Source organism: Rhincodon typus, chromosome 10 (genome assembly GCF_021869965.1).
Source record: "Rhincodon typus isolate 14 chromosome 10, sRhiTyp1.1, whole genome shotgun sequence".
NCBI classification, from domain to species: Eukaryota; Metazoa; Chordata; class Chondrichthyes; order Orectolobiformes; family Rhincodontidae; genus Rhincodon; species Rhincodon typus.
The window spans coordinates 11,227,777-11,245,830 of NC_063341.1; the positions used below are offsets into that span (position 1 = coordinate 11,227,777).

General features: G+C 39.7%; 1 protein-coding gene across 1 annotated transcript in view; it reads right to left on the reverse strand.

Annotated features, from left to right (window-relative positions):
* The window catches only part of LOC109918150 (uncharacterized protein C1orf21), a 184,685-nt gene that overhangs the window by 25,302 nt on the left and 141,329 nt on the right, over positions 1-18,054 (reverse strand). Inside the window, exon 4 of the mRNA XM_048602142.1 lies at positions 6,417-6,493. Coding sequence (XP_048458099.1) covers positions 6,417-6,493 — 77 coding nt within the window. The remainder of the gene's footprint in view (positions 1-6,416; positions 6,494-18,054) is intronic.

Genomic DNA, 18,054 nt, shown 5'->3' on the forward strand with positions numbered 1-18,054 from the left:
TCGGGTCTAGACCCTTCTTCAGAAAAAGAAGGGTCTAAAACCTTTTTCAGAAAAAGAAGGGTCTAGACCCTTCTTTCTGAAGAAGGGTCTAGACCTGAAATGTCAGCCTTCCTGCTCCTCTGATGCTGCTTGGCCTGCTGTGTTCATCCAGCTCTACACCTTGTTATCTCAGATTCTCCAGCATCTGCAGTTCCTATATCTCTAAATAATTGTGTTTGTTGTTCCCTGGACTATAGAATTCATACAATTATGTTGCAGTGCGATTCTATGACACTGGATGAATTAGAGAGACAACTGCACATGCTGAGTGTCTTTTTAGGGCCGAGAGGTTAAGCTTCCTTTCCTTGCAAATCAATGTTCAAAGCACTGATGCTGTTCAAAGACTGCTGGACACAGTGCAATAACTAGGTGTCAGCCGTGGCTCAGTGGAAAGCATTACCTCCTCCTAGTCAGAAGCTTGTGACCCGAAGTCCCAATCTAGGGCTTGAGCACAAAGATCAAGTCTGAAACTTCAACATAGCACTCTGGGTGGTATGCTGTCAGAGGTACCAGCTTTCAGGTAGTCTGTAAAAACACAGGTCCCCTTTACTCATTCAGATGGACATAAAAGATTCCATTGCACTATTCTGAGAGGAGCATGGGGAGTTAACCAGACCAATTTATCCCACAATCAACATCACAAAAACACACTAACTCTTGTCACATTGCTGTTTGCGTGAGTTTGCTGTGCACAAATTTGCTGTTAGAAATTGCAACATTACTGCAGTATTTTCACTTGTAAAAAAACTTCACAGACTGCAGAGTCTTTTATGAATCCTGTGGTCATGAAAGGCTCTATATAAATTGATGTCTTTCCTTCTATATAAAATTGACCATCCTTCCATTGCAAGCTCAGACAACAAATGCTCATCTCAATTCCAGTTCAATTTTCTTTCCAACAACATGACAAAACCTGCTCTTTAGTCCAAAGTAACTGAATAACATCTGGACCAAGACATCAAGCTATTATTTCCCATTAAAAAAGTTATTGGATGCAAGAGCAATCAGTAGCATTCCACACCTCCCTTATCTGTGCCGGCTAATTCAGTAAATTTCAGATCCAATTTGGGAACCTCTCAAATATACTCATTATCTCTGTTTCTCAACATCAGACTGCACATAGTTCCGTCAGGAAGACTTCTGGAACTATCATTATCCTTTCTCACTAAACCATTCATCACGTTTACTTAATTGCTCTTAAGTCATGGTCTGCAAGTGTTGCTGACTGTTATATACACCCAATAGTAAAATGCACAAGTAATAAAATGGGTTGACAGATTAATCTAGTCAGGCCAGAAACAATGATGAACTCTTGCAGTAATATTTGTCACATCTAGAAATCTCAGTGATCACATTCTCCTAGTCTAGGCTAGAATGTCGTAAGTTCAAATCCATCTCCGAAGTGGACTTGCACTTCAACTCTGTCCTAACCGAGAGTTGCAGTGTCAGAGACAACACAGTGTAGAGCTGGAGGAACACAGCAGGTCAGGCAGCATCAGAGGAGTAGGAAAGTCGACGTTTCAGGTGAGAGCCTTATCAAAATAAATTTTCCTGTCATCATCACATTGCTGTTCATGGGCATTTACAGTGTTCAAGTTGGCCTAGTGGTACTATTGCTGGACTGTTAATCCAGAGGCACAAGTAATGTCCCAAGGACCCGGTTTTGAATCACACCACAGCAGATGATGGAATTTGAATTAATAAAAATCTGGAATTAGGAGTCTAATAATGACCATGAATCCATTGTCAATTGTCAGCAAAAGCCCATCTGGTTCACTAATGTCCTTCAGGGAAGGAAACTGTCATCTTTACCTGGTGTGGACTATATGTGACCGACAGAAATGTGACTAACTCTTAACTACCTTCTGGGCAATTAGGGATGGGCAATAAATGCTGGCTTAGCTAGTGATGCCCTTATCCCACAAATGCATTATAAGAAAGAACATGGAAATGTACAGAGAATTTGCTCAGTTTGTCTGTTGATGCCCTTTTACATGAGTAGTCATTCTATCCCCCACAGTTCTTTACTCATTTCAAGATTACAATAATAGCACTAAAATAATTGAATCACAGCTTTACACTCATAAATGTCACAATTTAGTTGTGAATATCCTATAAATTCCAACATAAACTGAAAATAATCACCGTGTCATCTTGAATGTGTAGCAAAATTTGACTTCCCAAATTTATATTTCTGAATGAAAATCGACAGAAATTAACGCTCAATTCTGAGTCAGAAGTTGTAATATGCAGCTAAGTGAGTTTACGGATAAGACCAAGCATATTTGTGTCTGATGGAGTTTAATTTCAATAAATGTGAGGGATTGCATTTTGGTAAGGCAAACCAGGGCAAGACTTGTACAGTGAATGGTAGGGCCCTGGAGAGTGTTGCTGAACAAAGAAACCAAGGTGTGGGTACATAGTTTCTTGAAAGTGGAGTGACAGATGGACAGAGCGGTAAAGAAAGCATTTGACTTGCCTTCATTGGTCAGAACACTTGAGTGAAGATCTTTGAGACATTGTGTTGCAGCTGTAAAGGATATTGGTGAGGCCACTTTTAGGATACAGAATACAATTCTGGTTGCCCTTCTGTGGGAAGGATGTGGTTAAACGTGAGAGTGTGCAGAAAGATTTACAAGGATGGTTTCAACTCTAGGGAGAGGCTGAATAGGCTGGGGCTTTTTTCCCTAGAGTGCCAGACGCTGAGAGGTATATAAAATCATGAGGGATATTGATAGGGTGAATGGCCAAAATGTTTTTCCTAGGGTGGGGGAGTCCAAGACTAGAGAGCATACGTTTAAGGTGAGGGGGAAAGGTTTGTAAAGGACCTGAGGGATTACTTTTCCATGCAGCGGCAGGTGTGTGTATGGAATGAGCTGCAGAGGAATTGGAGGCAGATACAATTACAACAATTAAGAAGCATCTGAATGGTATATGAATAGGAAGAATTTGGAGATATGAGTCAAGTACTGGCAAATGGGACTAGGTCAGATTGGAATGTCTGATTGGCGTGGGTGAATTGGACTGAAGGGAGTGTTTCTGTGTGTATGAACGTAATGACTCTATTTCATAGTTTAACACATACCATGAATTCACTTGGTTACCTCACTGTTGGTATGAAATATTAATTTGCTGTTCATAGCATTTAGTGACTATAACTGTTAAAACTTTCAGGATATATTCTGAAACTAACTAGGGCTTGCAATCTGTTGCTTAAATATGAATGATCTCCAAATACACATGGAACGCATCCATTATATTAAATGTCACTTCTCTAACGCCAAGACAAGATGTCTTCGTTTTCAGATACTGAACTGAAAACTCATTCCTTACAGCAAGACCTTCTAAATTAGCAACACGTCCAGTGGATGGATGAAGCCGTTTTAAGAGTTTGCTCCTCTGGTGACTAAGTCACGATGCATGAATCAGTATATGACGGAGATCACAGCTTGGTGCCTGATACGTGCTGTTCTTTGATCCCAATAAGCCACAGAAAGCAACTCAATTAGCCCAGATTTACCGCACGAGGAAGGAGGGAGTTCAAAAAATAAATAAAGTTGCCAGAATTTCTGCTATTGAGTATTACCCTGCAAACTGGAAAACCCTTTAGTGAAATTCAGTGCAAGAACTGCCATTCTTGCTATTCTGAATCACTTGGAGAATAAGGGTTTTGTTAGAAATTTGAACAGGTTGAGCGTAATGGTCATACTTTTGCAGTTTCCAAGAAGGAGCCTTCATTATTAGGTGATCTATTTTCCCCATGGAAAGCATCCTCTTCTTACTTTGCTGCTTAATAACTAACTTCAGGGTAGATCTCAAACTTCTGGGAAGAATAGTACTATTTCTAATTCAGAATGTTAAATAATGTGAGTTTCAAGTGAATTTCTCCATTCAGCAAGAAGCGTGAGTAAAATGGAAGAATTCTCAATCACATAACACACAGGACATACTGCTTTCAATAACCCATGCATTCTGACTTGACGACACATCACAGCTCCTTCAATGCTGTTAAATTTAGATCCACGTACTCACTACCTAACAATTCTGGGATCACCTATATCACATATTGCCGGCAGTTCAAGGCTTTCCGAAGAGCAAGCAGCAACAGGCATGAAATGACAACTTTGCTGGTGATGCCCACAGCACAAGATCATTATTAAAACCCACTCTCTGATGCACCTCCCAGTCACTAGCTCTGAATATCTCCTCCTTTGCTTCTACCCGTCTGACTGAAGCTATGAAGCACTGTGGGCATTTTAGAACGTAGAACATAGAACAGTACAGCACAGTACAGGCCCTTCAGTCCATGATGTTGTGCTGACCTATTATCCTACTAAGATCAATCTACCCTGCATACCCTACATTTTACTATCCTCCATGTGCCTATCCAAGAGTCACTTAAAAGTCTGTGAAGTATCTGATTCCACTACCACTGCCGGCAGTGCATTCCACGCGCCCACCACTCTCTGTGTAAAGAACCTGCCTCTGACATCTCCCCATACCCTCCTCCAATCACGTTAAAATTATGTTCCCTCGTAATAGTTATTTCCGCCCTGGGAAAGAGTCTCTGGCTATCCACTCTATCTATGTCTCTCGCCATCTTGTACACCTCTATCAAGTCACCTCTCATCCCTTCTTCGCTCCAATGAAAAAAAGCCCTCGCTCCCTCAACCTTTCCTCATAAGACCTGCCCTCCAGTTCAGGCAGCATCCTGGTAAATCTTCTCTGCACCCTTTCTAAAGCTTCCTCATCTTTCCTATAATGAGGTGACCAGAACTGAACACAATATTCCAAGTGTGGTCTAACCAGAGTTTTATAGAGCTGCAGCACAACTTCACGGCTCTTAAACTCAACTCCCTTGCCAATGAAAGCCAACGCACCATACGCCTTCTTGATAACCCTATCAACTTGGGTAGCAACTTTGAGGGATCTATTGACGTGGACTCCAAGATCCCTCTGTTCCTTCACACTGCCGAGAATCCTGTCATTAACTCTATATTCTGCATTCAAATTCGACCTTTCAAAATGAATCACTTCACACTTTTCTGGGTTGAATTCCATCTGCCACTTCTTTGCCCAGCTCTGCATCCTGTCAATGTCCCGTTGCAACCTACAACAGCCCTCCATGCTGTCCACAACTCCATCAACCTTTGTGTCATCGGCAAACTTACTAACCCACCCTTCTACTTCCTCATCCAAGTCATTTATAAAGATTACAAAGAGCAGAGGTCCTAGAACAGATCCCTGTGGAACACCACTGGTCACCGAGCTCCAGGCTGAATACTTTCCATCTATTACCACCTTCTGTCTTCTATTGGACAGCCAGTTTTGTATCCGGACAGCCAGATTTCCCTGAATCCCATGCCTCCTTACTTTCTGAATGAGCCTATCATGTAGAACCTTATCAAATGCCTTGCTAAAATCCATATACACCACATCCACTGCTCTGCCTTCATCAATGTAGTTTGTCACATCCTCAAAGAATTCAATAAGGCGTGTGAGGCATGACCTGCCCCTCACAAAGCCATGCTGACTATTTCTAATCAAACTGTGCTTTTCCAAATAATCATAAATACTATCTCTTCGAATCCTCTCCAGTAATTTGCCCGCCACAGAAGAAAGACTGACCGGTCTGTAATTCCCAGGATTATCCCTATTCCCTTTTTTGAACAAGGGAATGACATTTGCCACCCTCCAATCATCTAGTACTACTCCAGTGGACAGTGAGGACGCAAAGATCATTGCCAAAGGGGCAATGATCTACAGCAGAGGCTCAATGTAGATGCAAGTTGTTGCAACATTTTTAAGTTGTACAGATGCAATGTATACTCTGGCCATGCACCAGTTTAGATATAAGAATGCAGTAGTTCAGAGCTAAACCACAACAACCAAGAGAGACATGCTTATTTGTACAGTAACCATGTCCACAGCACATAAGGGTTAACAAGGGCTTTTGAGGATCACTACTTCAGTAAACAAAGTAAAATATTACATTATAATCTTACAATATTAAAACCCAAAGCACATTGATAAAAGCCATAGAATCTAACCAAAGCCTAGGGATTTCATTACTTAGTTGAACAAGCATTTTTTCACCATTGTATGTTCAATACCTTTCTTAATTTACTTAATCTTGTCAGAGATTGAGGTGAAGTTTTTGTTTAACCAAGAAATGAGACACAAATAACATTTTTTAAGTAACATTTTGAATTGAAAGACCATTTGGATAACAAAAGATTGCTTCAGAGCAGAAATTAACTCTCAGTTTCTAAATAAATGCAATAGGAATAAAAGTACATAATCCTCTTTGCATTAAGTATTTTATGAGCATTGAAAAACATTGAAAACATTTAATGCATTAAAAATATGCTACTTACTTTGCTCTAGGTGTGTGTGTTAGTATTGGTGCTTCTTTGCTGAGTTTAGCTTTAGCATTTGGCAACACACTCCTGTCCTGGGAATACAAAACCCATAATACACAAGCATGAGTACACAACACGTCTGTCCTTTTGAAATGTTAGAATTCCTTTCCGCGGAGATTTTTAACCATTTTCTGTGTCAACCTGATGTGATACAGAATCCAAAACAATTATTATAATAAAGGCAAGATATTTCAAAACTGTAGACAAAAATTTTCTTTGCAAATCAATGCAAATAAGTAAAAGATAGCAAAAACAAGAGTGGGTGGAAAAGCTCAGCAGGTCTGGCAGCATCTGTGAAGAAAATAAATCAGAGTTAACGTTTCGGGTCCGGTGACCCTTCCTCAGAACTGATGGTAGCTGGAAAAACGTCGGTTCATATGCAGAAAATAGGGACAGAGGGACGGGGTAGGGAGTAAATGATAGGATAAAGGATAAAACCTGAAGAGAGAGAAGAGCAGTTGGACAGACAAAGGAGTTGATAACAATCTGGCGAGGAGGGTGAATAGCTGTTAATGGGGACTGTTAGTGATGAACCTTAGGTAAAAGGTTAAGTTAAGGATAAGTAAAAGATAAATTGCAAGACAAATGAGAGAGAAATTGGCAGCACGTTCAACGTAGAAAATCATACAGGGCAAATGAACATCTATTACTCTACCATCTGATACTATCGTGTAAGCAGTCATTATGAAAGTGTGATAAAATAACATTGGTACTTTTAGATAATTCACTCCAACATGAAAATTATGTGCAAATAGGAAATACAACCAAACAAGATGCAATGCCACAGTGACTGCTACATTAATTAGCAGATCACCAGATTGCATGCAAGATAATTAAACAGCAACTTTTCTATTACAACGACTTTGCTCATCATTACATTTAACCATTTTAGGTTGCTGCCCAGAAATGTGGATAAAACACCAACTTAGTACATGCCATGTTATCACCTTAAGAAAAACCAGCTGGATGGATAGCAAAGGAAAAGGGACTGGAAAGCAACAGATTAACACTTCAGGTCTTAGGACGAATGCTTCAATTCTTTAAAAGCTATAAAAGTCCTAACTGAGACTGAGCTGACCAGCTCCTCCTTGAGACAATGTGCTATCTTTTGATGACCATGTGCAAAATCTATGAGAAGCATGTTTTATTTTCGTGAAAATAAAATAGATTGCAGTTTAACTAATTCTGTAATGCACAGGTGAAAATATGGTTTCAGTACAAAAACACAATTAAATAAGTAATTTTGGCACGCTAATAACATTTCAATTTGTTGTTCAACTTTTCCAATCAGATGCTGCTGATCCTTTTTTTAAAAAACTTGATACACTTCTTCCCTGCAATCAGAAGGCTGAGTTCGAGTTCAAGTTCAATCCCACAGTAAAACAAATCCAGGCTGAGAATGTGAGGAAGACAATTATTGTATCTTAGAGATAGTAAGAACTGCCAATGCTGGAGTCTGAGATATTGTATCTTGCTTTGTGATTTTGAATTTTTTTTTGTCTTTACCATCGCCGACGCCAATTCAGAAGACTTGGAAAGAAGTCAAGGCAGAAAATACTGTCGTTCTCATGAAGAAGAGAAGGGATTCTTAACATTTTAAATGAGATGGTAAAATGAGCCCCATCTGCCTACGCAAGCAGACGCAAAAGATCCCATGACGTTAACACACAGAACAGCAGAGGAATTAGCCTTAATGTCCTGTCCAATATTTATCCTCCAACTCACAAAGAGAGATTATCTGCTCATTCTCATCTTGCTGTTAGGAAGATGTTATGCACGATTTGGCTGGTGTATTTTCAACATTATACTTGACCACACTTTAAAAGTACTTTATTGTCTGTAAGATGTTTTGGGATGCCCTGCTATCATCAAAGGCACCTCAAAAACAAATTCATTCTTTCATCTAAATCATGATTATAACTAATTAATCTTCAACATCATTAAATAACATAAGGCTACGGGACATAGAAAGACAAATGTGCATTTATGTAGTGCCATCCGCAACTACAGGACATCTCAACGTAATTGACAGCCAATAAATTTCATTTAAAATGCAAATACAAAACAAAATACTGTACATGCTAGAAATTTTAAATTGAAAAGAAACAGAAAAAGGCAAAGAGACAGAGCCGATGATCATGTATATGAGGTACCACGAGACCTAGTGGAACTGGATTCAGTCCCACATTCTGACACAAATGCCAACGTTTTACTACCTTTGCACTGCCTCCAGGCCTGGGAATTTTCTGGCTTCATATTTCTAACTCTACCCATGCACCCGAGCAAAGAATAAAAATAAGAGAACAAACTTATATTCTTGTGATGCCTCTTACAATATTATGACGTCCCAAAATGCTTTAGAACCAACGAAGCACTTGTTGATGCGCAGATAGATAGGAAGCCAGCAGCCAAACTGTACACCATACAGCAATGTGATACTGAGTAGATGGCCTCTTGGGACGGTGGATATAAAAATTGAGCAGAGCACCAGGGAGAGCTCCCCTGTTATTCTTCAAATTAATGACATGGGGACTTGTAAGTCTGAGAGCAGAGAAGGGGCTTTGGCTTAACATCTCATCCAAGGACCAGCAACTCCATCAGCACAGCATTCCCTCAGATGTGTTAGTCCAGCACACATGCCGCAGTCCTGGAGTGGGATTTGAGCTAATCACCTTCTGAGTCAGGGCAACTAACTAAATCCAAACTTTACAGCAAGCTTGACTCCAAAGTTAATGCACAATGCTTACTGTCTTGTAGGGCTGTTCTCTCATCAGATAGAGGCGATGGTAGTGGTTTAACCTGAGGGGTTGAACCTCAGCCAGTGGCAGGAATTGAACCCACGCTGTTGGCATTACTCCAAACCTGCTGCCCGGCCAACTGAACTGACCGACCGCCCCCACCCCCACCCCACACACCATGCACACAGGAGTCTCTCCAAATCTAACAGTAAAGAGTCAGACCTTTCTGTGTTTTTTGCTTTCTTAGCCTAAAGTTCCCAAGAAATGCTCTGCCTTTTTGCTGCTCCTCTTGTGAACAGTTAAGTCAGCACAGACCAAGAACCAACCCAAAATCTGTAATCACTCGTTCTAAATTCTACTTAAATCTACAATGCCCCTTCCAACTGAAAAAAAAATAAATCTACCAATAGGCAGAAGCATTTTGGTCGCATTTTGTTGAACATATTTCATAAAATTAAATCCGGAAGTAGCTGCTTTTTTCGATTCTGTTGATTACCTCTTGTTCCTTACGATCAGACGAATAGAGATGAGGAACAGATGTCAACACCACAGGTACACTAAATGCATGCTGAGAACCAGCGATGTAATCAATGGTATCTTGACAGATTATTGTTCATGCAAACTCAATATTGGTTTTTTTTAATGTTAATGCTGTATATGTCTTCATTGGATCCTATTCAGCTGAATCAGGTTCAGTTTTCCATCTTGTACTAACTAGTAATTTTCCTCCATCTTAGATTCTACCACCAAAAATGCAGCCTGATGCAACTATTTAACATTATGAAGAGCTAGGGTAGCTGTCAAACACAGTCTGTGCAGGTAAATATGAGCTGGAGTTATTTTATAATTAAATACCCAAAGCACTTGAAGAATGAGGTGCAATCTCATTGAAATATTAAAGTTCCTGAGAAGATTTGACCAATAAATGTATTTGTCCCCTTGTAGGAAAGACTAAAACTGGCAGGATACACTTTACCAAAAAAGAGGGGAGGGCTCCCATTTAAAATGGGCAGGATGAGGATTTTTTTTCTCTCTCATATGATTGGAACTCCGTTCACTTGAGCACAATGGAATAAAGATCATTCTGCATTTTTAAGGCTGATAAAGACAGAAGCAAAAGGATATCTCAGATAGGAGAGTTGAGGTGAGCCCACAATCAGACCAAATCAGACGTGATGTTACTGACTGTGGAACAGGCTCAAGGGGCCAAATGGCTTATTTCTGCTTCTAGTTTGTATGTGACTGTCTAAAACATAAGAACTCAGAGGAGGAGCTGGCAAGTCAGCCCCCCAAACTTGCTCCTCCACTCAATACAATCATGGCTGATCTCAGCTTTACCTCAACTCCACTTTTCTCCTCATAATCCTTCGACCCATTACTAATGAAAAATCTATCGCCTCCTTCAGTTTATTCACTGTGTTGGCATCCACCACACTCTGGGTAGTGAATTCCTTAGACTGAAAACTATTTGAGAGAAGTAATTTATCATCTGGTTTAAATATGTCATTACTTACCTAAAACTAAGACCTCTCATTCTAGACTGTCCACAGGTGAAACATCTGCTCTCCAGCTACTTTGTCAACCCCCCTCGTATACCTTAATTAGATCTCCTCTAATGGTTGTAAACACTAAAGAGTATAGATGCAAACTGCTCAATCTCTTCTCATAAAGACACAGCATTCATCTCTGGGATTAATCTCATGAACCTTCTGTGAACTGCCTCCAATGCAATTACATCCTGTATGGACCACCCCAGATGCAGGCTCACCAAGGCCTTGTACAACAGCAACACCTCCTTCTTTTTATACTTCATTCCTTTAGCAATAAAATTCCATTTGCCTTCCTTGTGCCTGCTGTACCTGCATGCCAGCTTTCTCTGACTCATGTGGAAGGACATCCAGGTCCCTATGCACCAAGGCATTTTCAAATTTCTCTCTATTTAGATAAAAAGTTGCCCTTCTTGTACACTGAACAAGATGGATAACCTCATACCTATTGAACTGTGTCTGCCAAATTTTGGCCCATTCACCTAAATTATCAATCATCCATTCATAAATGTACTTCTTCTTTGCAACTTACTTTCCCAACTATTTTAGTGTCATCTGCAAATCTGGATGTAGTACATTCTGAGGCCTGTAGCATCCCATGACCTAAGCTTGCCAACCAGAAAAAGGCCCATTTATCCCAATTCTCTGCTTTCTGCTGCTTAGCCAATCCTCTATCCAAGCCAATATTACCCCGAACTGTGTGTGATCTCATCTTGTACATTAATATTTTGAGGAATGCCTTATCAAATATCTTCTGGAAGTCCAAATATATATCCAGAGGACCCCAATTATCCACTTTGCTTGTTATATCTTTGAAGACATCAGTCAAATTAGAAAATTAGTCAAACACTATTCACCCTTCATAAAACCATGCTGATGATTAGGTTTTGATTTTCCAAATGTCCCATGATCACTTACATAATAATGTATTCCAACATTTTTTCAACAACAGACATTAAACTAACTGATCTATAGTTTCCTACTTTATGCCTCACTCTCTTTTCAAATAAGGGCATTACCATTACTCCAATCCAATGGAACTTTTCCAGAATCCAGACAATTTCGGAATATTATAACCAATGCACCCACTATCTTTGTTATAAGCTCCTTTAAGACCCTAAGTTGGAGGCCATCAGGCCTTGTCTGCCTTTAATGTTTGGTCAATACATTTTCCTGTGATGGCGAGTGTTTTAAGATTTTCCTTTTCTATAATCTCTGCATTACCTGTTACTATTGGGATGTTTCAGTGTCTTCCTCCTTGAAAACCGAGGCAGAATGTTGATTTAGTGGGTCTGCTATTACTGTGTTACCCACTAGTAACTCTGCAGTCTTGTCCCAAAATGAACCAATATTCACCTTAGCTCCTCTCTTCCTTTTATATAAACTTTTGCTTTACATTTTTCTACTTCACACTAGTCTTCTTTAATAATTATACTTTGTTCTTTTCTAATTTGTATGCAACCATCTAGAACATAAGAACTCAGAGGTGCAGTAGGCAATTCAGCCCACCAAACTTGCAAAGAACTGCAAATTGCTGGCAAAGCTCAGCAGGTCTGTCAGCATCTGTGGGAAGAAAGCAGAGTTAATATTGTGAGTCTGATGCTGACAGGTGCTGACAGACCTGCTGAGCTTTGCCAGCAATTTCAATTTTTGCTCTTTTTTTACTTTTCTTTTTAAAGTTTCCCAAACCTCCAACTTTTCCCTTTCCTTTGCAATATTGTATGCCTTAGATTTTGCCCTTATGTTGTTTTTAACTTTCTTGCTTAGCCATGGAACCACTGATGACAGCTTACCTCAAGCATGCAATCTCTAAATTGAGATTCATGAATCAGCAGACACTGGCATACAGGAATGATAATTCAACATGAACTGGCCCGTGGCCATTCACTCAATCCCACTTCCAAATGTTTCTATCAAGTGGGAAGTTGCAACACGGTCCACTTTAGGTTCTTTCAAAGAATGTGCCCATCGAAGATGCCAGCATGTGAAAAAGGCATTTTTAGGCCATAGCTGAGTCACCGGGCCTTGTGCTGCTGTTGCCATGTTGTGGGCAAGAGACTGTACAATGCTGGAGGGGCTGCATTTTTTTTTGTCACAAGTCCAAACAAGATGCAAACTTACTATCGGGTAATTCTCAGCCCTTAACAGTAAAAGGATTTGGTAAAAGGCTCAAATAATGTCATTGAAGTAAACAAGCTAAATTAATATACATGTTCACCGGTAGTTATTTTGTATTCTGCAAATGGCAAAACGCCATGCGATATTTTTGAGACTCAAAATATACAACTCTGAATTGAGTGAAGATAGTTAGATTTAGTTAGATGTAAATTGCTAAAAGTCATTCTTAAAAATAAAAACCCATGCATCAGGGGTTAATTGAAGGGGGGAAAAATACGAACAGCCACTAATTTAGTAAGTGCTTTCAGTTGGCTGGTTAGCTTTCCAGATGAAAATTGTAATGAGGGCAGTAGATTCCTCATGTAAAACTCTCAGAGTTCAGCTGTGGAATTACAAATCCACAATAACACTGTCCCTGATCATGTTTGTGAAACATGAAATAGACTGACAAGTTTGATATGGCTGCATCAAACTAAGAAAAATGTGGAACAAACACAACAGACCTGTCAACCAGGTTGAGATGTTCAAATAGTTTTTTGGGGCAGACAAATTATCACAGTACTACACTTCTCCAAAGAATAACTGGTACAACACAGAGATCAGAGTCAAAGCTGGACATTGAAGAAAAGATTACTCTAGAACATTGGCGGTCTAGATTACAATCAGCTATAAGGTCAAGATAAACACCAAATTCTTGAGTATGAGGTACAAAACAAACACAGATGACTAACAGTTGATATTAAAGAAAGATGGGATGAAAAATAAACAATATTTTTGGTGACCTCTGCCAGAAAGAACAGGCTGTGGAATATTGATTTTGAGATGATAAACCAGCAAGAGTCACCTCCTCGTCTATAAGACGAGCATGAGGAAACAGACTGACACATGCGGAGGTGTGACAGCTGGTGCATGTGTTAATTGTTACTCATTCCTGCACAACAACAAAATACATAAAGGTTGGATTGCTTCCAATCCAGATTGGTGAACTCTTTGGATAAAATCAGAAAGCATTGTTACTTGAAAAGGGAATGCTAGTCAACAGGTCAGAGAAAAACATTTCAAAATGCACAGATTGTTTTTTTTTGTTTGAAAGGTGGAGGCAAGCCTTCCTGTGCAAGACCCTAGTGGTGGGGGTCATGGGGTGAGGAGGAGGAAATGAATCATATCTCTGACCCCGATTTAAACATGTTTTTGATTTTGTCAGGTCTTGTCACTTTGCGCCACTAGTCATTTCCTGAGGTGTACTTTTAACTTAATTGCAAGTTCAAATAGGATGGACACCTCCAGGGGCATCTAAAGTGCTTTGAACAGGAGTTGGTGTTTTGAGACCAGATACAGAGGCTGTTGACATTTTTCAAGTGAATAGTTGGTGTTTCGCACAAGGTATAGAGAGAAATAGAAATTGTATTGACACCGCATTAACCTCTATGGATTTTGTAATTTTTCTAAAAATTGATGGCAAATAGAAGGTGTAAAAGAAAGAAGGTCCTAGTGCAGAAACAGCAGCACTTTTTAACCAGCACTTAGGAAAGAGAGAAAGGGGCAAAGGTGTTCAGTAAACTTGGCTGGCAGTCCTCAAGAACATTCTGTGCATTTTGCTCACCGTAAGTTATTGCCGTTAACTTTGAAACCTTATCTTTTTCAGTTACCAGGTGATACAAAATTTGAATACTGCTGAAAAGAAAGAAGATTTTCAGCTTGCACTAATCAGGATAAATTCAACAACACTAAACTTCAGGAGATCACAATTTTTTTTGCTACAGGATAAAAGGGTGCTGATTGCTTGGCAAGTCAACTCTGATTGGATGAGGCCTTGCCATGGAGAAAATATGGAGACCCTGTAATTTCTCACAACTTCTGAGTAATTCAAACAATGCACAAGGCTCAAGCTTTTTTTTTGATATTTATATAGAACAGGACCATGCACACTAATGTACATCATAGCACAAATGACCCACATCATGAATTTGACTGATTAACTTGAATTGAATGTTAACACAGCTATGAGCTCACACAGGATTGTTCAGCAATTTCTACCCAACAGTGGGATTATATCATACCAGCCAGTTGAGTATGATCTGTGGTCTGCAAATTACAAACAGCCAAAAGGAAAATGCTAAATTAAGTAACCAAAACTCTATTTCACTGGCAATTCATCTTGTTTCTGGACTTAATACAGTCCAAGTTTAGATGCAACAGTGCTCCATTCCTGCATTTAGCTTTTCAGCACTCGAACAAATGCTGCCACATCAACTCCATGGATTGTTGATGATCTTAGCAGCATGCAGGAGATGTTAGCAATTGTTCCAGCTTCGTAATTATACCAGAAAAACTAGCATCGCTGTAATTGAGCATCAACAAGGTCGAGAGATTCATCGAGTTCCTAGCTTATCTGTGCCTCCTATCCTTTAATTCTTTGGGTCACAGTCATAGAGTCATAGAGTCATACAACACGGAAACAGACCCTTTGCTCTAACTGGTCCACGCCAACCAGATATCCTAAATTATTCTAGTCCCATTTTCCAGTATTTGGCCCATATTCATCTCAGCTCTTCTTATTCATGTACCCATCCAGATGCCTTTTAAATGTTGAAATTATACCTGCCTCCACCACCTCCTCTGGTAGCTCATTCCTTACACATGCCTTTAGTTAACCAAAGATTTATCAATCTCAGGCCTAAATTTTAACAAATGACAACAGCAACTATCTTTTGCAGAAAAAGAGTTCAAAAATTTATCTTTTGAGTGTAAAAATGCTTCTTAATTTTACTTCTAAAGGACTGGTTTCATCTTTTAGACTATGCTTCCTAGTCCTTTTCACTACTGGAACAATTTCTCTTTATATACTCTATCATCTCCCCTTAATATCTTGAAACTTTGAACCAAATCATCCTTTAATCTTCTAAATTCCAAGAAATACAACACCACTTTATGTATTTTCTCCTTAGAATTTAGCCCTTAAAATCCAGGTATTTTTCTGCTAAACCTGACCTCCACTCCAGTCCCAACATACCCTAAGGTATGGTGACCTAAATGAACACAGTAATTCAGATGTGATATAACTAAGGTTTTATATCATTTTAGAATACCTTCTAGCAGGTTGTATAAAAGGTAGTTTCAACATTTTTTGTATTTATCTATGATATCAGAATTATATATAAAGACAAATCTCTAAGTCTCTTTGGATGTCTAGTGTTTTGAGCTTTTTAACTACTTAGAAAGTATTCTGATTTTTCGTAGGGTCAAAGTGAATGATCTCACACTTAAACATGCTGAAATACATTTGCCAGTGATGATTAATATTTCTTAGTAACTTAAGCTTCCAACTAAGTTGCTCACCATGCCGCTTTTCTTTCTGTCATTGGTAAACTTGGACACAGGATTCTCCATCCTATCATCCAAGGTGTTAATAAATGTAATGAATAACTGAGGAACCAACAGTGGTCCTTGCAGGATGCTACGTGTCACATCTCACCCCTTAAGAGTATCTGTACATTATTTCTACTCTGTTTCCTAACACTTAGCTTACCTGTGGGGGGGTAATGGCCCAGTGGAATTATCGCTAGACTATTAATGTTCTGGGACCTCAGGTTCAAGTCCTGCCACAGCAAATGGTAGAATTTGAATTCAATTTAAAAAAAAAGGAATTGAGAGTCTAATGGTGACCATTGTCAAATGTTGGAAAAAACTATATGGCTCACTAACCTCCCTTTAGGGAGGGAAATCTGTCTTCCTTACCTAGTCTGGCCTACACATGACTCCAGATCCATGACAATGTCGATGACTCTTAATTGCCCTCTGGGCATTAGGAGCAGGCAATAAATGTTGGCCTAGTCAGTGACAACAACATCCCATGAGTGAATTTTTAAAAACACCTCCCAACCAGACCAATAATTTGCCTTCAATTCCATATGCCCTCAACTGTGATGCTGAAGGGAAGAGATGGACGTCAGCTTGGGAGCTATTGGATGTGCTGAGAAAATGCAGCAAGAAGCCGACATTTTACCACTGCAAGCAGCACTTTCACTCATAGGTAAGTTGCTGGATTTTGTAGCTGGAACCTTGGATGAGGATCAGGGAATTTGTATCCCAAGGCCGGGCTCACTGGAATGGCAACTGTGGCAAGTGGTTACTTTTTTTTATTCATGTGCTGCTCCGAGTTGACTCCCCCTGAAGCAGCCAACACTCAGCCTACCCGTTGAGGCAATGACCTAGTGGTATTATCACTGAACTATCAATCCAGAAACTCAGCTAATGTTCTAGGAATTGAGGTTCAAGTCCTGCTACAGTAGATGGTGACATTTGAATTCAATAATGGTGTTGACTGCCCTGGAGTAATCCAAAGTTGCAGCAGGGATCCAAGACAGATGTTAAAAACCAGAAGAACTGCGGATGCTGTAAATCAGGAACAAAAACAAAGTTGCTTGAAAAGCTCAGCAGGTCTGGCAGCATCTGTGGAGGAGAAAATAGAGTTAACGTTTCGGGTCCAGTTCTGAGGAAGGGTCACCGGACCCGAAACGTTAACGCTGTTTTCTCCTCCAAGACAGATGTTAGGTCCCTTAACTACAGTGGCAAATGGCCTACATTTCAGACTAACTTATTTGTCCTAATCTAACATAATGAATTGTCAGACTTCCAGGATGAAGTGTACACATGCTTCCTGCCTGTTATTTCAATGCCTAAGGTGGTTGTGTAGTGCTTGAAAAATGAGAATTTTGTGATCTTAGTTAACCCCCTGCATGCATCCCACAATTTACCTTCCCTGACGAGCACGACAATGCAAATGAGCTATCCAGAGCTCCGTTCTCAGCGTTCCAACCTGCTGTTAAAATGACACAACAGCAACGATCTCCAGGTACAAAGGAAATCTAAAAACGCAGCCAACTAAATGGTGGGCGCTGCCATTATGTTTATCAAAATTAACATTTCTCGTATTCTTTAAAGCTGTCGAACCTTAGCCAGAATGCATTGTCGGCATCAGATCAAAAAAATGATGCAGGTGGTTAATTCGGCAGTGATCTTTGCTGAAATGAAATTCACTGCAATAATATAAGCAAATAAAAACGATAGCTATAGTGTTAGCAGCTGCTAGCTTTTCCTTTCCTAAAGGTATTAACGGTATTTGAGCCTTTAGTGGAGGTCAGGAACCCTTGTAGCAATAATACACCATACCGGAGTTCCTGATGATAG